Source organism: Musa acuminata, chromosome BXJ3-10, assembly GCF_036884655.1.
Source record: "Musa acuminata AAA Group cultivar baxijiao chromosome BXJ3-10, Cavendish_Baxijiao_AAA, whole genome shotgun sequence".
Taxonomy (NCBI): domain Eukaryota; kingdom Viridiplantae; phylum Streptophyta; class Magnoliopsida; order Zingiberales; family Musaceae; genus Musa; species Musa acuminata.
This window is the reverse complement of record NC_088358.1, coordinates 20598266-20622749: the sequence shown is the minus strand read 5'-3', so window position 1 is coordinate 20622749 and position 24484 is coordinate 20598266. Positions and strand designations below refer to the sequence as shown.

General features: G+C 41.6%; 3 protein-coding genes across 6 annotated transcripts; 2 read left to right on the top strand and 1 right to left on the bottom strand.

Annotated features, from left to right (window-relative positions):
* The first annotated feature begins 354 nt into the window (after positions 1–354).
* On the top strand, positions 355–16978 carry LOC135582082 (probable chromo domain-containing protein LHP1). 3 transcript variants are annotated; one of them, XR_010502004.1, is made up of 6 exons: positions 355–704; positions 809–895; positions 1010–1732; positions 9578–9791; positions 16503–16563; positions 16646–16978. XR_010502004.1 is itself a non-coding variant. In XM_065172631.1 (5 exons), exons 1-5 carry the CDS (start codon positions 436–438, stop codon positions 16691–16693), a joined length of 1188 nt encoding a protein of 395 aa, XP_065028703.1. In that variant the 5' UTR covers positions 358–435; the 3' UTR covers positions 16694–16978. The 3 variants fall into 3 exon arrangements, 2 of the variants coding, with proteins under 2 accessions (XP_065028702.1, XP_065028703.1); XM_065172631.1 differs by lacking the exon at positions 9578–9791 and having other exon boundaries at positions 358–704; XM_065172630.1 differs by lacking the exons at positions 9578–9791; positions 16503–16563; positions 16646–16978 and adding an exon at positions 13570–16496 and having other exon boundaries at positions 356–704.
* A 452-nt stretch (positions 16979–17430) lies between these two features.
* Positions 17431–21048, bottom strand: LOC135651957 (two-component response regulator-like PRR1). 2 transcript variants are annotated; one of them, XM_065172628.1, is made up of 7 exons: positions 20758–21045; positions 20349–20583; positions 19539–19700; positions 19318–19451; positions 19078–19245; positions 18766–18847; positions 17431–18660 (listed from the first exon to the last, which is right to left on the bottom strand). In XM_065172628.1, exons 2-7 carry the CDS (start codon positions 20533–20535, stop codon positions 17765–17767), a joined length of 1629 nt encoding a protein of 542 aa, XP_065028700.1. In that variant the 5' UTR covers positions 20536–20583; positions 20758–21045; the 3' UTR covers positions 17431–17764. The 2 variants fall into 2 exon arrangements, with proteins under 2 accessions (XP_065028700.1, XP_065028701.1); XM_065172629.1 differs by lacking the exon at positions 20349–20583 and having other exon boundaries at positions 20758–21048.
* Positions 21049–21282: 234 nt separating this feature from the next.
* LOC135651958 (peptidyl-prolyl cis-trans isomerase CYP20-1-like) lies at positions 21283–24030 on the top strand. Its single transcript, XM_065172632.1, has 7 exons — positions 21283–21441; positions 21703–21781; positions 22261–22308; positions 22504–22527; positions 23274–23456; positions 23574–23649; positions 23731–24030. The coding sequence occupies exons 1-7, from the start codon at positions 21367–21369 to the stop codon at positions 23867–23869; spliced, it is 624 nt and encodes a 207-aa protein (XP_065028704.1). The 5' UTR covers positions 21283–21366; the 3' UTR covers positions 23870–24030.
* Positions 24031–24484: the final 454 nt, after the last annotated feature.

Sequence of the window (24484 nt, the reverse complement as noted above, 5' to 3'; positions counted from 1 at the left end):
TACAACAAGAGCATTTTAAACATCTTAGAAGCGAGTTCTTTACAAACAAAAATATAAAAGCTCAGAAAATTGAAATTATTCATGGAAAAGTGTCCAAATTTATCCTAAGATAATAAAAAAAAATAAAAAAAAATATATATGAGATTAAGTAAAAATAAACGAGAAGTCAGTATTCCTTATTTTGAACAATGCAAAAATAATCCTAATAATTGAGTTGTTCATAAGTGTGATAGGGAGAATATGGTTCAAAAGCCAAAGTTGTTCATAAGAAATCAATCTTATAATAATATCATAATAATTGAGTTGGAAATTTAAATTTTTTTTTTACAAATATTAAAAATGCTTGCGATTGCCAACGCCTGACATCGAAATCGACAGTGGACAGCTGACCGGCGCCTGCGCGGACAGAGAGAGACAGAGAGAGAGGGAGACACTATGAAGGTGGGAAAGAAGAAACCCGAGGCGGCGGCGGCGGCGGAGGCTGCGGGGGAAGACGGTAGAGTTGAGGATGGCAGCGGCGATGCCGGAGAGGAGGAGAAGGAAGAAGAAGAAGATGAAGAAGAAGAAGAAGAAGAGGAAGAAGGGGAGGAGGTCGGGGAGGCGGAAGCAGGCGAGGTCCCGAGATTAGAGGACGGTTTCTACGAGATCGAAGACATCAGGAAGAAGCGAGTCCGCAAGGGTCAAATCCAATACCTAATCAAGTGGTAGATCTCCTCCTCCTCCTCCTAATTCAATTCCGCTTGTTGCTTTTCGCTTTAGGGATTCCTTTTCCGCCGATTTCTTAAGCCTTGTTCTTGTTGGACCCAAGGCGAGGATGGCCGGAGACGGCCAACACCTGGGAACCCTTCGAGAACATCCAGTCCTGTGCTGATATCATCGAAGCATTCGAAGAGAGGTCAGCCTGTTCTCTTCGCTACTCTAAATGTCAGTTCTTTGCTGGGGAGGGTTTCTCCTCCTTTTTGTCTTCTTTTTCTTTTGTCGATTTTGAGCTCTTCCGATGTGTGGGCAGATCGAGGTCACCGCGGGCACGGAGACGAAAGCGGAAGCATGGCGGTCCGTACGGCATCGCGGCCCACAAGAAGCGGTCTCTCCAGACTGAGGAATCAAAGACGGCACCGAATCCAACCTCGTTGAATCAGAATGACGCCACGGGCACGGCGGTGGCTGGTGCAGATGGCGATAAAAGCATGGGGCTAGTTGGAAAGAAACTGGTAGTGGAGGAAGAGATAGGAGACTTGAAGAAGAGCAGGGCAGAGGAGGTTAACTTGACCACTTCGCTAGATAGAATGGGTGATGACCAGAACTTGGAGGTTCTTAATTCTGCAGAGCAGATAGGAACCAATGGACATGTCTCTGTGAATCCCCCTGAGGCACGGGAGGAGGATGGCTCCACGGATGGGTTCTCTAAGGTCGAAAGCACTCGGGCTTCGCAGGGCAATGTCGTCACAGGTGCGAAGAGAAGGAAATCTGGGTGTGTGAGAAGGTTCCAGCAGGGTTCTGCTATGGATCATCAGGATGAGCAGCAGAATACATCTATGAGAAGGCAAACTGGATCTTGCGGCAAGGGTGAGAAGTCAGGAAATAAAAATGTTAATTCTGAATTAGAGGACAAGAATAAGTTGGATGATACTGGAGAACTGCCTTCAATCACAAAGCTACTGAAGCCAGTTCGCTTCTATGCTTCCGTGACAAACAATGTGCAGCAAGTGTCCATAACATTCAAGGCTCTGAGGTGAGAATTTGTAGAAGTGGCTACTTTACTTATTTTAAAGTCGTTAATCTAGTTTTCACTGGTTAATGCTGGGTTTGTGCTGAAATTCTTTAAAGAGATTTGAACCACATGAATCTGTCTCTTCACTTTCTAAAAGGTTGAGCTGAAACACACTGATTTGAAGTTTACAATGTGCTGTAGATTAGCATCAATATTAGCAGTGTTTAAATTGTTTATGTAACAACGATCACTCAGGACCAGCATAGAACTCTCCCTAATACAGGGACCGGGGAGGGTCAAGCAAAGAGGCTAGTTTTGTGAGGTGAACTCTGGTCGATTGGGTCTGAAAAAGTAACAATGCCATGGCACTAAGGTTGTGCTAAGGGTCGAGTCATAATGTTATAGTTAAGTTTATGATTGATTTTGAGTTGTATTTTCTATCTTTATAACTTATCTTGTATTTTGTTGGAAATATAGAACTGATATTAGGAATCACAACAACTTGTGTGAAACAAGGCTGTGTTTAGGCTGTCATGGTAAATGGTTGCCTTTTCCTTTTAATTGCTTTTGAATTTTTTTGATTTACTTGAAAACTATATCCTCATTTATGGTGATAATGTTAATGCATGATTGAAAATTTTTTGTAGCTGGCTTTTAGGTATAACTTGCATACCTTTCTTCATTTATTACTCTTTGTTTCTCTTTAAATCTTACCTTGCAAAGCTTGTCATTTGGGTGGCATGAGTGAGCCTATACCTGTCATGGAATGGCCCTTTGTTGTTCAGCACAAGCCTAAAGCAACATAGTCATATATTGGTGAATTAGTGCTTACGATAAAAACGTCGGTTTTAAAATTCTCGTTCGATAAAAACTGATATCGGAAAAGAGTGCTTGACTAAGAGTAAGTGAACTAAGTAATTAACTCATAAAGTAATAACAATGATAATGAAAAGTAGAATAGAAATTGCACAACAAGTTTGTAGTGGTTCGGTCATCATGACATACGTCTAGTCCTGATTCCTCTTCACTCGATACCACTGGTTTCCACTACCCGATCTTCTTTCAATGGACGAAAATCAACCACCCTTTTACACTCTTTTTTCCTTTTCACAGGCTCAAGAGAGAACCTTTACACCTCTTTTTTTTTTTAGACATCGCTCCTCCCTTAGAAACCTTCTAACTCTAGGAGGAAGAGACTCGCTAAACTTAAAGAGATTAAAATTTTTACTCGAGTATTCTTTCCCCATCTTTTGCTCAAATTCATGCTCTTACATGCAGGAATAGCTGGGGTATTTATAGACCCCAAATTGCTTTAAAAATAGAGCCAAAAAAGGTCTCATCCCGAGTCCTGGCGGTACCACCACTTAACATTAGGCGGTATCACCGCTTGACATTGGGCGGTACGATCACCCAGTCTGGTAGTACTATCGCTTAACATTACGCGGTACGATCACCCAGTCTGGTAGTACTATCGCTTAACATTACGCGGTACGATCACCCAGTCTGACAGTACTACTGCCTGACATAGTGACACGGACTTAGCTGGTTTTGCCTAAGTCGTGCGGCACCCTCGCGCGTCCGTCCGCAAAGGTCAGCCTCCCCGAAGCCTCCCATTGTCCCTTAGGACCAATCAAAGAGAGAACGGGTTAAAAAGAACGCCTCAATCGGGATCCACAAGCAGACATGTCCGAAAAATACTTCATAGACAATGCAAATTACAAACAGACTTTACAAGCTCTGAACAGTGGCACAACAAAGGGTAAAATGGTCCATTACAGACCGAAAATCTCTCGCACGTGTCCACATGACACAACCTTTATTTACAAGCCTAAAGAGGCCACCAACCCAACTAAAATGGGACTATTAAGCCTTCGGCCGCCCCTCTACCTGCTGTACAAGGCATGAACATGCCAAACGACACGGACATACATAAGCATTACATCAAACACCTTGTTTAGAAGTTTGTCCGTGACATTCTCCCCCACTTATCCCTTCGACGTCCTCGTCGAAGCCTTTGTGAACACTGCAACTCTTCGCCTTTGCTGAGTCTTCAATCTTCTGCTCTAGCTGCAATGCGCCTCCTAGCTCCCAGCTGCTCTCCGCTGCTATTTCTGAGTAGTCGAACCTTTGATCCGCCATGCTGCTTCAACTCGCCAATGACTCTGACTCTGGTGTGGGGTTGGCTAAGTTGTGTTGATCCTCATTGATTCCTGCGGATCTCCCAGATGAAGGAAAAGACCATCCTTACTGCGCCAGTCTCTCATAAATTCCATATGCTGCTCGAACTGGGTGGATGCTTGTTGGAGCTTTAACGAGCATCGTCTCGTAAACTTCTGAAGTTTTGGGTCCTTCCTCCACAAAATCTGCTCATTGACTCTTCTTTCAGTTAGTTGTCACATCCAAGTAGGTTCGCATCACTTCCGCTTTCGATTGACATTTCGTTGGGAAATGAAGCGGACAATCTACTCTCAGTAGCACTGATCACCGTTGGTGAGGATTTGACAACTATTGTCTTCCATTATCTTCGAAGGGTCTTTGAACTTGTGCAGAGCTCCTCTGCTGGATAGATAAGAGAACTGGGGTACTCGGTTTCGCCCATTCTCTTAAGAGTTGAGAAGGCAAAGGTTACTTGACTTCGCCCGCCTCCTCGAGGTTGTACTTCATGCATCGAGTTGGTTATTGGCCTTCGCCTGCTCTTTGCTCACACTTCTGAAGCACTTGAAGTGTTTGCACTCCTTGCGTTGAGTTAGCTACTGTGATTCACCTTCTCAATGCCATTGAACTTCTGGAATGCAAGAAGTTTTCACCCCAACTTGGAGTAATTCTCTGATAGATGAGGTCGCCTCTGGGATTGTACCGTCTTCTCCATCAACCCTGCCGCCTACTCCACTGAGTAGCAAAGGTACAACACCACGTACTGCCTGCTTCGTTCCTTGGTCGTGCACTCTTGCATGACCCGAAGTCCTTCACTTACGGCTATCTTGATGAGAAACTTATTGACACCGGTCTTACGAAGTTTCTTGGCCTCTGCCCTTCAGCCTTGTCTCGGTACTTGGAGATTGCCTCTGCATGCTCCACCTCCTCGGCCCCTTTCACGACCAAGCGCTCTCCCTCCGTGAGAGCAAGGGATCAATGACTTTCACGGAAGTCCCGCCTCTGCGGTACCATGGCGCTGCCATGCCCATGGCCCTACTATCCGTCGCCTCGCATCTGCATCCCTTTTCTTCGCGATCAGTAGATGTCTCCGTGGCCCTCCTCTGAGTCCACTCCCATTCTGACTGATACTTGATTTTGGGTAGCTAAGTCCCTCTGGACTCGTCGTCGCTTCCTCGCCCTTTTCGACCCCCTGCTTCAACACCTCTGTGTTCTCCAAGCAGACTGTTTGGTCGATGGAAAGACAGATTGCAACTCCCATGCATGGCCTCTGCCATCACATTGTAGGGTTTGCACCGATTCTGTTCTCCTTAGCTTCCTTGGTAGCAACGTTCGCTTACTCGGCCTTGTCCTCTGACTTGCCGGGCTCCCTTAAGCGAATATGAGCTCTGGAGCAATCCAACTCTCCAGCTGCTTCGATCATACCTCTGCATGACCAAGTTCCTCCCATGGAACTCACTGGTACTTGCATTCGAACTTTTCCCTTGGTGGAACCCAGCCCCCATATGCTGATGACCAAGGTTTTCATCCGATGCAAAATTCGATGCACGCACGGAAGACCCGCCTCTGCGGTACCATGGCCTTCACTCCTTGAATCCATAGCCCTTCTTGCCGTCGTGTTGTTCACCGAAGTGGAGCTCCCAGTAGCTCCTGATCATACCTCCATATGATCCAGTCCCTCCCGGGACGAGGTTGTGTGTATCGCATTGCCACGAACTGTTCCACCACGATCCGCTGCACCATGTCGCCTCCTGGTGACATCTCCATTGCATTCTGATCCTTGTGGAATAAACTCGAATTGTGAACCCTCCATGTGTGGCCTCTGCCAATACATCGCAGGGTCTCCTCCACCTTCGATTTTGTTCGCTCCTTTGGCAATCGACCTTCATCCATCCACTCTTGGGTCACACCTAGATGAAGCACCGCTCTAGGACAGTCCGTCGCCTAGTAGCTCCCGAAGTCCACCGACTTCACTGTAATTTGTGCACCATTGTCTGGATCCTGGGCCTCTGCCCCTACCAGCACAATCTCCGCTGCGCACCGCTTCCTTCATGGCAACTTTGAATGACAACACTGTGGCATATTCTTCAAGAGTACCCGCCTCTGCGTCCTCTTGCCCCGTGCTAAGGCCTTCTGAACTCAACTTCGCCTCCGCAAATTGAGTCGCCTTAGTTCCTTCATCAAATGCTCCTCCAAGATAAGGTGCATGTGCCCCGAAGCTCCCTTCGTCTTTGGCACCATGCAAGATGAGTCCACTCCGTCAGAATGAAGGACCCATGGAACAACATGATCCTACTATTGCCTCTGCAAGAGTTCATGTCCTTGACCTCTGTCTAAGGAAAGCACTGTGCCTCTGCTCCACGTTCCAACTTCTATGCTGGCTCCCTTCATGCGGCTTGGGTACTTCGCCAAGTTACACCCAAGTTGCTCCGCTCCTCGTTTTTGCATTGAGTCGATGGTGGCCCTCGTGCCCACCATTCCACGGGTCAGCCCTCCCTTGAGTTCGATCTCCACAACGACTCCAAGTGTGCCTTCATTTAAGTTGCTTTAGGTCGCTCCCCCACTTGATCTCGCAATGCATCCACCAATGCATTCTCTTGAGCGAGATCATGCGACAACTCCTCGCTGCTTGCTCGGTCCATTGAGCTTCGTGGAGTTGTTGTTTGTGAGGTACTCCTCCTCAACATGTGAAGTCCATCTCACATGATTCTCCCTCTGGAGAGCCGAGACTTATCCCTCCTGGATAACTGTCCCGTTGGAGCAACATCTCTCTTCGTTTCGGAGATCACCATCCCCTTGGACTACTCCGATCTGCTGAACAAACTGTGCATTGTTCTGCCTCTTGCAAACGCACTTGCTAGATTGCGCCTCCACGTCAATACAGCCACCGCTACACCCCTCAAGGCCTAGCAACATGCTGAACTCGTTGCACACTTCAGCCTCCTCCGGACGTATCCTTCGCATGCCGAAGAGAAAGTTTCAATGCTCCATGGCGCCGAGTCTCGACCGCCTTGGGATGGCCACGAACATTCCATCGTCCGCATACAAGCCCATGCATGAGTACCGAATTCTTCGAGTTAGCAATTCCCCTCACCTCTGTGAGCTTTGCACAACTCTTTCGGTCGCTGAGCAACCCATTCCACTTTGCATGGTCTCGACCTTTGCCAAGCGCCTCGCTTGCCTTGAGCACCATCAAGTAAAGTTGTCAACGTTGAGCCGTAGCTCAAACTCAGCCATCCCAACCTTTGTGCGCTCCGCATTCTTCCAAGCTTGCCTGTTCTCGTGGTGCCTCTTGCGCGAAGGGTTGGCCATTCCTCTGAATGCCAATGTTAGATGCCCGCTCCTCTGAGCGACTCTTTTCCCTACATCTCCATGCCCGTTTTCCCTCAAACGGTCGCGCGTTGCTGACTGCCCTCAACGCAGCCCCGCTAGGTCCCCCACGTTTGCATGTCAAGTGTTTCTATGAGTGCTTGTCCCGCTCTGATACCATATGACACGGACTTAGCTGGTTTTGCCTAAGTCGTGCGGCACCCTCGCGCGTCCGTCCGCAAAGGTCAGCCTCCCCGAAGCCTCCCATTGTCCCTTAAGACCAATCAAAGAGAGAACGGGTTAAAAAGAACGCCTCAATCGGGATCCACAAGCAGACATGTCCGAAAAACACTTCATAGACAATGCAAATTACAAACAGACTTTACAAGCTCTGAACAGTGGCACAACAAAGGGTAAAATGGTCCATTACAGACCGAAAATCTCTCGCACGTGTCCACATGACACAACATTTATTTACAAGCCTAAAGAGGTCACCAACCCAACTAAAATGGGACTATTAAGCCTTCGGCCACCCCTCTACCTGCTGTACAAGGCATGAACATGCCAAACGACACGGACATACGTAAGCATTACATCAAACACCTTGTTTAGAAGTTTGTCCGTGACAATAGTCTCGGAGATTGTGTCTTGGAGACTGAGCCTCTGGCGGTGCCACCGCCTAACCCAACTTTTGGGTCACTAAATGGGCCTTTTTCTTGGCCCAAAACGGTCCCAATTTGGGCCCAATTGGCCCATAATTGAGTTGGCATGGTTACATTCTAAACCAACTCAATTATAACTAAAACTACTTCGATCTAGACAATTATTACAAAGCATTAATCACATGTTGTCCGGCATGTCATTGGTTCATCGGTGCTTCATCTAATCCTTCGGCGCATCGACCTCTTTTGTTGCCTTTTGCCCAATCGGTATGTTGACCTCTGTAACTCCGATCTCCTTGGTGCAATGTTCGCTCTTCTAGGCCTGATGCCCGAACTCATGGCACAAAGCCTTCTGCTGATACGTTGACCGATCCTCTGGCTCGATGTCTAATCTTCTGACATGTTCCACTCCGGCTCAACATTGATTCTTTTTGCTTTAATTGTCTCTTCATGATCGAAGCTAGTCCTACGTCACTCAAAACGCATATTAGATCATAAACTCTATCAGTTGGTTTATCATTAAAATCCGAGATTCAACAATCTCCCCCTTTTTGATAATGACAACCAATTGATGACAAAATTTAAACCAAACTCCCCCTATCAATAAACTTTATTGATAGGACCTTGAATTCAAGTCAAAGCAATTATAATCATGATCATATGCAACACATTATATACATATCATTGCATTGCATGCATCATTATCATAAGTATTGCATGCATCATCATAAATATTTCAAATCATCATGGTATCAATCAAAGTATATTACATCCTACCATGTATGATCATCATAACTTCTAATTGTATGCTTCATCATAATACTATGAGTATTTCATGTATTATTTCATATCATTGAAGAGGAATTGAGAGTGAATGTGGGTCACGACGACCGAACCATTACAAACTCGATGTGCAATTTCTATTCTGCTTTTCATTATCATTGCTATTACTTTGTAAGTTAATTACTTAGTTCACTTACTCTTAGTCAAGCACTCTTTTCCGATATCGGTTTTCATCAAACGAGAATTTTAAAATCGATATTTTTATCATAAGCACTAATTCACCCCCCTCTCTTAGTGTCGTATTGATCCTAACAGTTGGTATTAGAGCCATGTTTTTCTCATTTGGTTTAACACCCAAGAAAAATAAATTTTTTTTGCTTTCAAGAGGGTCATTCTATCATTCGTCCTCCCATGTTCAATGGGACAGACTACACGTATTGGAAAACTTGAATGAAAGTGTATAATTCTTTTGTATTTATGGTTGCATACCTTATGTGATGCTTAGAGAATTGATATAAAGGGAAATGAAATGCACATTTGTGTTATTCCCCTCTTTTTGCTAATGACAAAGGGGGAGAAAGAATTGCTAGTGTGCACATCTCAAAAGAGAATCAAAATTTGCTAGCTTTCACAATTCAAGAAGAAGCAAATCACGCTAGCTTGCACATCGCAAAGAAAAACAAACTTGCTAGCTTGTATGTTCTAAAATGATGTAAATCTTACATTCTTTTTCAAAAAATTTGCTAGCTTGAACATCGCAAAGAAAAAAAAACATGTTATCTTGCACATCTTAAAAGATGTAAAAGTTTTGTTAACTTTCATATCTAAAAAACTTGCTAGCTTGTATGATGATATATGCAATGATGTTTCAAAAACTTGAAATTATGTTTATAATGCAATGATTCGAAATTATATCTCAAAAACTTGCTAGTTGTACTTCTTTTTGTTGATGACAAAGGGGGAGAAGCGACGGGGTGTTGGTCAGCGTTTCTCGATCCGGGCCGCCGTTTGTGTTGAGCAGCATCTCTCCGTTCCCGGGCTGGTTGCCAGCTCGCCTTCGTTCGCTGGATGGCGATTCCCAGGTCGAGACGCTCGTGGCTCGGGGGTGGCCGCTTGCCTGCAAAAATGGCCTTTGTCGGGTGATTCCCGACTTTGGCCCTTCCGACGAGCAAGTCAGTAGTTGTTTTTCTCTTCTCTTTTGTGTTCTCCCCCCCTCAAGCCGGATGCCGGCTAAGGGCTTTTATATTATTGTACGAGAGTCGGTCGCACGCGGGCTCGACGTGGTGGCTTATCCTCGGGGGACGAGATGTTACTGTGCGGCCGTTGTCCCGGGACGCACAGGACGATGTCAGACGACACTGCCCCAAGCATCCGGGATGGGACATGCCAAACAGTGCCTCGATACGGACTCTGACTTAGCGTGTGGGGATGCTCTGACCTGGCTGTAGCGCAGCGTGGCATCAATCGTGATGTGTCTTGGACCCAAAATATACCTTATCACTTCTCCCCCAGCCCCCCCCCCCCCCCCCCCCCCCATCAAGGCGTGCCGTGGGGTCCCTGAGGGGATGAGAGGCATGCCTGGGTCGGAACGTTGGGGAGGCATTGGTTGCTTATGAGGGAAAGTTGGACTGGCTCGTCGAATGCGGACGCTGGATGATGAGCTGCTGACCCTCTTCCACGATGTCGAGTCCGTTAGGTCTTTGGCTTGGGCCGCTGAAGAGGTCCTGAAGGAGGAGCGACTGGCGCTACCCTAGAAGATCTACGGGGCGATCGCCGCGTACAAGGCATCCGCCGGGTTCGAGCGCGGCCTGGTGAGGTCGGGGCGGGTCACATATGAGTTCGAGTATCGTGTGGCCTATGCTCGCTTTCGAGCAATGTACCCGAACCTAGAACTGGAGTTGGACCCGTTTGTCGACTGTTGGTGAACAAATGTGCCGTGGCTAGTGAGTCAGCACGGCTCGATCCACGGGTCGATGTCGGGAGTCTTCTGCCGGCTGAGTTGGATGCCGAGGTAGGCCAGGCCCTGATCTCGATTCATGTATAAAAATCTCAAGTTATAATTCTGAGAATTCAAGATCATGTTATAGATAAGATTCATTTAAATTCAAATCGTCCAATCATCAAAATCATTTTCAAGAGATTCATAAAAAAGATATAAATAGGTTCATTAATCTCCCTTTTTTTTTCATCAATGATTCAATTATATCATGAGATATACAAATCATAATTACAAAGGAGTAATATTAAAATCATGACATGAAAGATATTAATTTGAAAGATCAATTCGTGAATGATTCATCTTGACAAATTTCCTTTTTAGTAAACGACGAATAAAATGATAGGAGATCAAATAAGATATCTTGATTCACATAAAATAAATCTCAAATCATTAATGTCAAGAATCAAGATTCATTTGGATAAATCTTCTCTTAGACGATAAAATTATACGAGAACAAAATGATTCATATAAAATACATCTCATGTCATAAACACGAATAAATCAAGTGTTTGGATAAATATGAAAACAAATTATCAAATCCAAAATCATCATCAAAATCAAATTTCTTTCATTCGGAAAATTTATTGAAAGTAGCATTGATTGATTCCTATAAGATTAACAGTAGCTAAAGTTCTTTTAGTTTCAAATTTTGTGAGATATTTCATACTCAAGTCTTTTATACAAAAGTCATGCATCATTATTTAAAATCAAAAAGCAATATAGAAATCATCAAGATACACATTATTGCTTCTTAAAACATATATATAATTAATCTTATTAGGTTTACAAGTATTAGATTTAAATCTAACATTTTGTTCCTTTATCATAGAACATGCAATTGTCGGTTTCTATTTGTGAAACTACGCATGGAATTTGGCACACTCTTGAAATCACACACGAAAGCACTAGTAGAGTTAAAGATTCTAAGATAAATCTTTTTATGCATGATTTTGAGTTGTTTCATATGAAACTAAGCGAAACCATTGGGGACATGTACACCCATTTTACGGATGTCATCAATGGTTTAAAAGCACTTGGTAAAAATTTTTCGAATCTTGAACTTATTAATAAAATTTTATGTTCTCTTCCTAAAATTTGGGATCTGAAAGTAACCGCAATACAAGAAGCGAAGGACTTGAATAATTTTCCGCTCGAAGAACTTATTGGTCTTTGATGACCTATGAAATGACTTGTATTAAATATGATGAATATGAGAACTACCTTCTAAAGAACAGGAAGGATTTGACACTTCAAACAATAGAATACCACTTGAGTGATAACTCAAGTGATGATGATGATGACTTTGAACTTCTCACTATAAAATTTAAAAAGTTTATAAAATAACAATTAAAGAATAAAAACGAACTTAAAAAGGATAAAACAACTTGCCATGAATGCAATCAGCCAGGGCACTTTAAAAGCAAATGTCCGCAACTAAAGAAGAAGGTGCTTGCACAAAAGAAGAAAAATGCAATCAAGGCGATAGTGGAGGATGAAACGAGTGCATTTGAAGACAAGGTTGCGAACTACGCTTTGGTGGCTTTCGACGACGAGGTAAGTGACTCAATCAATCGGCTTCCACTACCCGATCTTCTTTCAATGGATGAAGATCAACTACCCTTTTACACCCTTTTTTCCTTTTCACAAGTTTAGGAGAGAACCTTTGCACCTATTTTTCTTTTTAGACCTCACTCCTCCCTTAGAAACCTTCTAACTCTAGGAGGAAGAGACTCACTAAACTTAGAGAGATTATAATTTTTACTCAAGTATTCTTTCCCCCTCTTTTGCTCAAATTCGTGCTCTTCCATGCAGGAATAGCTGGGGTATTTATAGATCCCAAATGTCTTCAAAAATGGAGCCAAAAAAGGTCTCATTCCGGGTCCTAGCAGTACCACCACTTGTGCCGGTGGTACTACCGCCTGCAGCATTGACACTAGGCGGTACCATCACCTAGTCTAGCAGTACCACCTCTTGACACTAGGCGGTACCATCGCTAGTCTGGCGATACTACCGCTTGACACAGTTTTGGAGATCGTGTCTTGGAAAATGAGCCTTTGGCGGTGCCACCGCCTGACCCAACTTTTGGGTCACTGAATGGGCCTTTCTCTTGGCCCAAAACAGCCCCAATTCGAGCCCAGTTGGCCTTTAATTGAGTTGGCATGGTTACATTCTAAACCAACCCAATTACAACTAAAACTACTTCGATCTAAACAATTATTACAAAGCATTAATCACATGTTGTCTGGCATGTCATTGATTCATCGGCGCTTCGTTCAATCCTTCGACGCATCGCAACTTCGATCTCCTTGGCGCAATGTCCGCTCTTCTAGGCCCGATGCCTGAACTCATGGCACGAAGCCTTCTGCCGACACGTCAACCGATCCTCCGGCTCGACATCCAATCTTCTGACATGTTCCACTCCGGCCCAACATTGATTCTTTCTGTTTTGTCTCGTCATGATCGAAGCTAGTCTTGCGTCACTCAAAACGCAGATTAGATCATAAACTCTATCAATTGGTTTTATCATCAAAATCCAAGATTCAACAGACTCATACCTAGAAGCACGACAATCCTTATTAGCTATAGCATTTATTTCCTCTGGATTGATTTTCTTCCATTATTCCTGTAGTTATCTTGCACAATGATAACTTCTTTCCTCCTGTCAAATCTGATTCTATAACCATATTCTCTAGTGTTGGTTCTTTTTTTTTTTTCAAGTTGGTATCATATTCAAGCTGATTAGGAGCCCCTTGCCATGGTGGTTTAAGTCTGATCAACCATCAACCTGTTCATTTTCTCTTGCTGCTATTTTCTCGTAGCAATAGATGCACCCTTCATTGTTTCATGTGTCTTTACAACATGTTGAGTTCAGAATGACTTTTGGCCTGAAGTGATACGAGTTTGATCCCAAAGCCAGGTCACCAAAAATATATCTGTTGTATTTGATACAGCCACAGTGATCAGAGGAATGTTTTCCCGACCAAAGCTTTGTGGCACTGGAGGCATCTCATAGTGTGTTGGCATGGATCATGCTTATGCTCATGGATATGCATAGGCTCTTATTCAACTTAATACTGTGTTGGCATGATACGCATCAACTATCTTGGATTCTACTTATGTTCATGCTACATTATGATGCAAAAGACAGGAAGATTGGAACTGTCAGTTGAATGATTTAATTGTAGGAGGACAATGCTTGAATAATTGTACATTGCACGATCAAGATCATTAATTAGATGAATTAAAAAAAGCACTGGGGAGACAAGATCATGCAGCCTATGCTACAAGCTTGTTACTTGAAAACCACCTCTTGTGATATCACAAATAATTCTTGAACATCCAAAGGAGACAAGGGAGATGACATCCAAAGTTTGATCATGAATGAAGATTCACAGAACATGGAGACTCATGACATTTCCATTTCCTAATGGTCAGATAAGTTTGAAGCAAAAGTTCAGATTTCAAGATTCTTTCTTCTGACCTTTCCAAGATTCAACTAAAGGTGAATTGCAGGTTCTAATGAGCAGTTAAAACAAGGAGAGATCAAATGATTTAAAAATTTTCCATGGAGAAGAATCCCAATTTAAGGCTTCATCATCAAGCTTTGATGTTTCATCAGTTGTTTGCAGTTCCAACAAATTGAATGATTTTGGTGTAAATCATTGCAGCACAGATGAGTTTCATGCAATGGAAGCATAATCATTGCAGCACAGATGAGTTTCATCCAGGAGCAAATCTGTCTGGGTCTTAATTTAAGTTTGATTTGAGTTTAGTTAATGTTCTTCAGAGATGTATCTTCTGTTCTTAGAAATGTTTGTGTATTTTTCATGTTGCAAAATATGTCTGATTCAAGCCCTAAAAGTGATCTGTCAGGCAGCAATCTTTTCCTAATAAAAGAAGTCCTAGCAAATCATGTTTACACTTCAAAGAACAGTGACATATTCAATAGGTTTCATTTGTCTCTTATATTATTTTTACTTTTAGTGATAACTAATTTAGTTGATATAGCAATTTTGTTACTTTGTCAAGTGAAAAGACCTCATAACTGAAACTAGAAGTAGGTGTCATGTTTTTGGAATAGTTATGGGTGGAGTATTTAAGAATATGGAACAATTCTGGTAAAAGTAGAAAAGACCTTCCAACAGCTCAACTAGTTCTGTATGGCTCTCTCACATGTGCCACCAGTGGGGGTTAACGTAATCTTAAAAATCCACAAAGGGTAAGAACATTTTTGAAGAAAAGTTTGACACAAAAAACCATATATGGAAAACTATGTGGACCAGGGGGCCCATGTTCCCATTGGGCCCTTGCATGGCATCACCCCTGTTTGATGCACTAGGTAGGGTTTTTAACTGCTACACCTAGTTGATATTGTGAAAACAAATAAGTGCATATTTGGGCAGGGTGAGGTCATAAAAGCTCTAGCTTGCTCTTGCATACTATGGTTGGTATCCAAGACCAACAAACACACCATTGTACTTGTCTGTTGGTCAGGCTTAAATGGTTTTCTTTTGATTAAATTGGCTTAAGCTCATCATCCCTGATGTTGCATCCTAGTGCAAGTTGCAATATAGCTTTTGGTCTAGCATGGGTTCTATTAAGATCCCAAGAAACAGTCACCATCTCATGTGAAGCAAAAAAGGTTATGTTGGAAGGATGCAATACTCCATGTGAAAATATGTGTGGGGATACCAACAGTTATTGTGTCCATTTAATAGTAAATGAGCCGCTGCAAGGTACTGCAGTATTGTTATCTACACTGGTCAATAATGTTGCATCCTAGTGCAAGTTGCAATATAGCTTTTGGTCTAACATGGGTTCTATTAAGATCCCAAGAAACAGTCACCATCTCCTGTGAAGCAAAAAAGGTTATGTTGGAAGGATGCAATACTCCATGTGAAAATATGTGTGGGGATACCAACAATTATTGTGTCCATTTAATAGTAAATGAGCTGCTGCAAGGTACTGTAGTATTGTTATCTACACTGGTCGATGATGTTGCATCCTAGTGCAAGTTGCAATATAGCTTTTGGTCTAACATGGGTTCTATTAAGATCCCAAGAAACAGTCACCATTGCATGTGAAGCAAAAAAGGTTATGTTGGAAGGATGCAATATTCCATGTGAAAATCTGTGCAGGGATACCGACAATTATTGTGTCCATTTAATAGTAAATGAGCTGCTGCAAGGTACTGCAGTGTGGTTATCCACACTGGTCGATATGTTTAACAAAATTTCCCCTGTGATCTATCTTTAATAGACACTATTATCCACACTGTAATATTAATATTGACATGCATACAATTTTTCTGCATCTATCTTCTTGTTCCCATGTCGTCATATCATATTTTCTGAATTCTTTTAGAAGTTAATGTGGACAATGTGAAAGAAATAGTGGTGCCAGTTTTGATCTACCCAGAAACTTGTTCTTTCGGTTGAACCAACATTAAATATGCAGATAAATTCTTCTAGACTGGCCTGTTAGATTTTCGATCGTATTATGTTTCCTGACATGCAAAAGAGTTTGCCATGTGTCTTTTGGTGTTTGTATTATCACTCATATTCTCTGTACATGGAAGTATGAACAAAGTAAAAGAATTAGTCCCAGAAGATATAATCAATCTGATCCAGGATGGTGGTAATTTGGGTCTTTACTACATTGAAATTCTTATATTCTTTTATGCTTTAGTTGTCATTTTACAGGCTCATTAGGTCAACACAAACAAATTTTAATGTTACTATTTGGTCTGTTTTCTTGAAGGAATTAGGAAACTTGGTTTCATTGAGCAATAGTATTATGTACAGGTGGAAATGTCAAATGATAGCGATAACACTTATGGTGCCATATGCAAACTTTCTAACCCTTGTTCTATGTTGATGTATAGGTCTGATGGAAAAGAAGTGCTTGTGGATGACAAGGAACTAAAAGCTAATAACCCATTGTTGGTATGATGCAGTCTACTTACCTCTTCGGTATACATTTGCTGTCGTTAGGCAAATATTTCAATTGAGCTTTTTAATGTGACAGCTGATCAGCTTCTATGAGCAACATCTTCGCTATAGTCCAAATCAATGAGCAATTCAATATCAAGGTTAACATTCATTCGCCAAGTTTGCCGCAGCTGAAGAACCAGATTTATGGCTTACCGATGTCTCAACCTGGTAGCCGGATGCAGTTTCGTGTGCAGTACTAGTCTGGCTTGAATTAGGCTTTTTTGGTTTCACAGACTGAAAGCCTTATCCCTTGCTGTGTTGTAACATTGGCAACTAGTAGTGTTGCTTCAGAATCAGATGATAGTCTGTATCATTGGCATGCTCTATTGTCGTGTATATAATAATCTTATGGTCATTGTTTTAGACATTAACAGATCCAAAGGTTTCTTGCGCTCTGGCAGAATTTTCCATTAGCAATTTGTACGCCGACTGGCTGTCATCCGAAATCAATTTATAGGTGTAAGTTCAAAAATTTAGAATGATTTCTTGGACTGATAGGGGGCTTTTTCAATTAATTTCGTAGGACCAAATAAATGTTGCATTAGTGTTCTCTATCAAATTGGCCCATGCTAAATTTGTTCCTCTTTGTATGGAAAAATAATACTATCAAAAATGTTCTCCAATCTATTTTGATGAACATTTTTGCTTCAATGTGATTACCATGTGAATGAGTGTACTGTCACATAGGATCGACTTTGGAACAAAGAGTAATACTCTGTTAAAATTTGGGACGCATGAATTGCCTCCTAAAAACTCTTTGCTGAGAATTAAATGTACACACAGTTTAAGGAATTAAATATATATAAATGCATCATGGTGTTCAAGAATGCACAATAAACTTTCATATATATTAGTATTACAGCTTTTGAACATGGTGGATTGTAATATGAGAAACACCTACTTCTATCAAACATAATTTCCAACCAATGATTTCTTGTTTCTATGCAAAAAGATTAATCAACAACACTGCCTCAATGCCTTTGATGCCTCAAGAGTTATCAACATCACAAATTTCTTCTGTGATAAATTTTTTGAACATATTTGCCGCAGCAGCACACGGTTCATGATCAATGTGGCGTCCGAATGCAGACTGTTACCCTATAGTATATCGTAAGCACCAGCAGTCCATGGTACAATTGCTAGCTTCACTCTATCAATAGGAAGCATTCTGTTCTGGAGAAGAAATAAGTTCAAGTTCCCTGGATGTGGGTTCATCAGCTTCATCGTCTTCAGAATCACCATCACCACTAGAAATATCGTGACTAAGATCTACATTGTCCACTTGCTTAACAAACTGCCCTCGAACTCTTGGCCTTTTCTCTGCAAGGCGCTTCCGTTTTACATACCTAATTTTCTTATCAAAACATCTTTCCTTTCTTTTCTGCCTGAACTTGACTAGTGCCGCCGCCCTTCTTTCTGTTCGACCAGATTTCACTTCAGGTGTGGATGAGCTGGTCATCGAAGACCACATACTTGGTGCAGCCATATGACTTGATTGCGGATTTGTGCCCAATGGCTGGCATGGGAATGATGGCATCAGAGGCATGTATGGAACAACAGCATACTGAGGTACCATTGCTGGTGCAGGGTGTGCTTGCACATCATTCAAGCTACCTTGAAACGTCTGCCCAGGTGAAGACATTATATTCTGATTCATCACCCCTGGGTAATAAAATGGAAAAGAGAAGACAGGTGGAACACCAGAAACATCAGTACCCTCATTCTGCTCAGTGGAAGAAGATGGATATGGTACAGGACACTCTGGTAGTGTTTCGAAGTCCTTCGTATTGCATATATTCTCTCTGGTCACAGAGACATTTCCACTAGTGTAGTTTTCCTGCACCAATTTGTTGTTGTATCCCTCCATATTGCCTCCTGCAAGAGGGCTTCCTTCATAATTCAAGGATTTTGATGGAGCAGAATTTGTGTCGATAGCAAGATGTGGGATTTTGCTTGGTGCATTTGAGTTAACGTATGTCAAAAACGCAGAAGATCTGCCAACCTTGAACTCAATCTTCTTTGGTAATGAGACTATTCCACTTGCAATTACTAGCAAAAGAAAATAGTTTCTTGAGAAAAATCAGAGAAGATACCTACAGGAGTGCAGTGTAGAAAGAAAATGATATAGAACTGTAAAAACACAGGAGTAGCAACCTGCACGATCATTATTCCTTGGAATATATTGTGCATCATCCAAATCATTATTGCAGGCAGGCCCTACAGGAGAGACATTAGACTAGAAAATACAAGAAAGATCAATGTTAGTCCACATTACTTATATTGTTTTGATCCATAGAATAAAAAATATGACAAATCATGGTATTTTTGCAAGCATCTAGAATCATGCAAATGAAATAACCCTGATGCACTGTAACAGAATGTGACACTGATGAAATGAAGACAAAGAATGTCAAAAGAGCCTGCAGGCTAGTTTCTTACCAACAACAAGCTCCTCAATGATCTTACCTCACATTCTGGATGATTTGACATTTTTAATTCTGGATTCGCAACCACATCGAGTTGGTCATCAGTGTTATCCGAGATAAGAATTGTACTACTTGTGTTGACATCGCTAGGATCTGACAATGATATTTCTAAATCATGGCTGAAGACATCCTTCTCTGTCAAACCAAGCTGGTAAAACAAAATACAATTACATACACGTCTTAAGTAGTAAAAATCAAGGAAGCTCATGTCGAGCACTACCATGCGCCTTCTTCTCCACATGTGGGTCCAAAGATTCAACAATTCATTCATGCGCAATGGTTTCACAAGATAATCAGCTGCTCCAAGTTGCAAACACTTCACAACAATCGAAACCTCATCTTGAGCAGACATCACTAGAAAAGAAATGAGAAGGAAGAATAAGAATCTAATGATGTCCTACAAAAGGAGCAAAAGCAATAGCTAAATCTCAATAAGCTCACTTATTATAGGAATGTGCCTCAACTCCTTATTCCTTGCTATATACTTCATCATCTTCAAACCTTTGGCCATCGGAAGCTCAACTTCTGCAAGAATGATGTCGATTTCTGACCCTTGGGCATTAAGCACATCAATCACCCGCTTGGCAGATTTCACAGAAGTTACTGGAGCATGACAAGTTCAATCAGCTAGATGTTGTTCACTAGAGCTTGCGAAAGAAAAAAAGTGGTACCATCTATTCTATCAGAAACATTACCATATGAAAAGAAAAGAGACAATCTATCAGAAACATTACCATATGAAAGAAAAAGAGACAAACTATCAGAAACATTACCATATCAAAAGTGAGTCCAATAATGACTTGAGTACTCAACCATTAAGTTGAAGAAAAGATTTTAAAAAAATCTTAGCACATAAACAGAATAACAAAACAAATAACAGGTAACTACATAGACCACATTTTTTTTGAAAGAATGATTGTGAGTTGGCAATGATAATGATTCCCTCGTGATTGGTCGAATAGAAGAGTAAAGATCACCAATTGAAGAAAAAACATAAACAGAATTTCTAGCAAACACATCTTTTTCCTTATGAACAACAGATTCAATTGCAGAAATAGCTATCCCAAAAAATAGACAAATTTGTAACAAAAACATTTTTTTTTCCTTCTGAACAACGTATTCAATTGCAGAAAGAGCTATCTTTTTGTATTCTTAATTGCTACCAAACAAAGGCTTTAATGGAAAAACATGGATGCAGCAAAGCTGCCTGTGTGTGCCGTATGTGCAAAGGAAGAGACCAGAGAGCCATACCTTGGTAGGAGCACTTGTAGAGGAGCTGAAGAACCTCTTGCGAACTCTTGGGATCATTATCACAGAGCAGAATCCTAACTTTGCTTCGATCCAAGAACTGGTGCCCACCAGCATCACCACCACACCCACGTTCGTTACCTCCTCTCCTCCCCTCATCTTCCTCCTCCTCGCCCTTCTCTCGCCCCATCCCCCGCCACAACCAAATCCTCTACCTCCCTTGGTTATCTCCCCATCCCTTAAACCAAGTTCGAATCATAAAAACACCAAAAATTCCAAGGACAAAACGACGCGATGACCAGCAAAAGCTCATATTAAGCAGATCACCAACAGGTGATCGACAGATCATCTAACATTTTTAAGAAGGAAAGGAGAGCGAATAGTGGAAGGGGAAGAAGAGGTGGAGGAGTACCTGTCAATGTGGACGAATCGGATTGGGAATCAGCAACTTCGGGCAGCATATGAGGAGAAGAAGGAGGCTCCGGCGGTCACGGCGGCTTCAAGAAGCGTTGATCTCAAATAGGGAGCAGGGAAATCCACCGCCGCAGGATGCGTCGATCTCGTGGAGAAGCAGCGAGCGGCGGTGGCATCAAGGACAAGGAAGGGGAGGTCTGGCGGCGGCGGTGTCGACCAGAGGGAGGAGGTCGACGGCTCTGGGATGAAGAACAGCGTCGAGGGTTTTGTGAGGCTCGGCGAGCTCGGCCCATCATTGGCTCCCTTAATGGGTCCCATTTAAGCCGAACTCATTACCAGCCCTAATGACCTATTAATTCACCTTAACAACTCCTTTAATCCCAACATTATAATCTAATCCAATTCTTATGCACAGTCCGAAACAGCGACGTCAGATGTTGTGACACGTGCCCATCCCAAATAGCGGACTGCATTCCCATTGGCCGACGCCACGTGGTTTCTTCAGGTGCTATCCACGTGACTTAGGGTTCTGACGAGTGAAAGGTCGTTCGGTGGGCTCGACGCACAGATCTCGGATCACAGGCTAGAGAGAGAGAAGACCACAGAGATGGCAGCGGCCGCGGCGGCGTCGATGCGGTGCTTCCTACTACTCATCGTTGCGATCGTCCTCGTCCTCGTCCAGGTTCTTATATGCGTTCATTCATTCGTCCCGTCATTCGTTCTTGACTTAGTTCTTGGATCATCGCCCCCAGTGTTCGAATCGAACAAGTCCCTTGTGACGACTCAGGAATCGATGACGAGTTGTTGGTCTATTGAAGACCTGCCTGCGTCCTCTTACTACTGTGTTTAAGATGTGCTATTTGCTATAGAAGACGATTCTCAGTTCCATGTTGGTTCTCTTTTCTTAATTTTCTTTTCTTTTTGGTTTTGAACATTATTTCAGGCTAAAGAATCTAAGGGAAGTTCAAAGGAAGTATCACACAAGGTCTACTTTGATGTTGAGATCGGTGGAAAGCCTGCTGGTAATGATCTTAGCTGTAGATTATTCTTAACATTGATTGAAGCAAAAATAGGTGACTGTTGAAGTTGAGCTAATGTCTTTTGTTGAAAGCTTTGATTTTTATTGTCAGAATGAATATAAGTGCTTTCCTGATGACTATGTTGTCCACTTTGCAACTATATTGATGGCATTGCGATGTTTATCTGAATCTCGTCTTAAATGATCTGCTTGGATGATGACTTTTATCCAACTGTTGTTTTATGGTGTTGCTTTGCTCATGAGCATACTTAACTCCATATGATTGATAGGATGCAAGATCTGAGGTTCAGTGTTGGTGTTCTATCAATGATTTTTTGTTCTTGTACTAATACTCTTTCATTAGTATTTGAATGAACAATATGCATTATACCATTTATGTTGTTATGTTGCTGCTGAGATTTGACTATGAAGTGATAGTGTGTTGTCATTAATGTTAATTGAATGGATGTCTAATTCTACCAGGTCGCATAGTTATGGGTCTTTTCGGAAAAACTGTGCCTAAGACAGCAGGTACTGTCTTTTAAATAAATGCTGATCTTGTTGGATTTATAGTTTTTCATGTTCATTATGTGTCTTCCTATTAAGTTTTTTCTTTTTTACTTTTTACTTTTTACTTTCTGATATGTTATTTTAATATGTAAAAAAGAACATCTAACTTTGTTCCTCTTCTCTTTTTCTTTTTTCTTTGGTTTGTTGCTCCTACAGAAAACTTCCGAGCTCTATGCACAGGTATGCTTGTATTTTCTTTACAATGCTTAAGCTTGTCTCAGTTGATTTAACTGCTAGCTTGTGATTTGATTTGTTAAAGAAACTGTTTTCTTTCAGTAACAGTGATATTCTTTCTTTCTTCTGGTATTTATTTGCCGAAAATAATGAAAACTGGTCTCAGTATATGCTATCAAAAACATAGAGGCTGTAACAAGCTGTTTTCTATAACCACACTGGCAAAATGATCAAATGAAAGTATGTGAATATAACCAATCATTGCAGAACAATTAAAACTGTGTTTTTTTCCTTTTTAAGATAGTAAAGATGTTGCTATAAATGCTAAGTGATGAAAAGGATGTGAGAAGAAACAGAACAGAGAGACGTTTTCCTCTTTGTCCAAATACAGACACTTCTAAAATGCATGAAATGATTTAACCAATATGTATGATAATTAATGACCATGAGAGCAGATTGTATCTCTTATGAAAATATCGAACATCTTTTTTGGGTCTCAAAACAAAAATTATCTCTTTCTGGAAAAAGAGAAATTACACATCCATTATCATGATATAAAGCAAAAGTTAGGTTCTCCGATACACCAAGTGATGTCTGAGTCATGCTTGGCACCTTTGAGACTAGATAAACATTGATTCTGGAATAGCCATCTGTACTGATTGAAGAACTTTAAATTCATAGTTTAAAGCGTATTGTACGTCAAAATACTCTGTCTATGGCAACTCATGCCGCTTATATGCTTTTATTCACAGGTGAGAAAGGTGTAGGCAAGAGCGGGAAAGCTCTTCACTTCAAGGGGAGTACTTTTCACAGAATAATACCCAGCTTTATGATCCAAGGAGGTGACTTCACACATGGAGATGGAAGGGGTGGAGAATCTATTTATGGCATGACATTTGCTGATGAAAACTTCAAGCTCAAACACACCGGGCCAGGTAGCACGAATAACATATCATCTATCCACTTAAAAAAATGCATTTGCTAGGCTCCTATTCTTGTGTGCATTGCCAAAAAAAAGAAAATGACACTGCTTTATTTATTTATTGTTGTAGGATTCCTGTCAATGGCAAATGCTGGCCGTGATACCAACGGATCTCAGTTTTTCATCACAACTGTGACAACTAGCTGGTAATTGTCATGCAGTGCAGTCGCATTCAACGACTATAATAGGTAAGTATTTACTGATTTGTGGCCTTTTTTCTTCTGCAGGTTGGATGGTAAACACGTTGTTTTTGGGAAAGTTCTATCGGGCATGGATGTGGTGTACAAGATTGAAGCAGCAGGGAAGCAGAATGGATCACCTAAAAGCGAAGTCGTGATTGCCGACAGCGGGGAACTGCCTTTATGAGACCCTTTTTTAACTTTTTTCAATAAGCTAGCTTTTTAAGATGCTGCATCTGATCATTTTATTGGCGAAACATTGCTGGATCAGAACTGGAGAAACCTTATGGTTGGTAGTGAATTGTGTTTTTTGCCCATCTGCCATTACAATAGCTCAGATTCCCAGCATGCTTGCTCTGTGGTCATGCTATCTGTGTTTGCGTGAAACAGTGAAACCTGGAGCTGATTACATGCAGCTTGTGTTATTTTGCCCATTTCTTTCCGTGCACTAACTATATCCAATCTTTCTAGTTGGAATATGTTCATCGGTGCATATTGATGTTTCCACCAACGTCAACTTTAGCACATATTCATCATCTCGTTAGTTCAGTTATTTTTTTTGGAGTTTTGATACTAAGATTTTATATTGATATTTTGATACAATTTAGAAGGAGATCCAATTGACAAGGTCTTGAATCTTCAACATTTGGTGAGTGAATTTGATATGCTATCTATCATATCAATAGATAGAATAATATTCGAAGCATAAATAATTCAAACTACATAATATTCTTTATATACATATGTATGAATAAAGAAAACGACATAATCTTTGCCCCATTCTGCAGTGTAAATTTTGCCC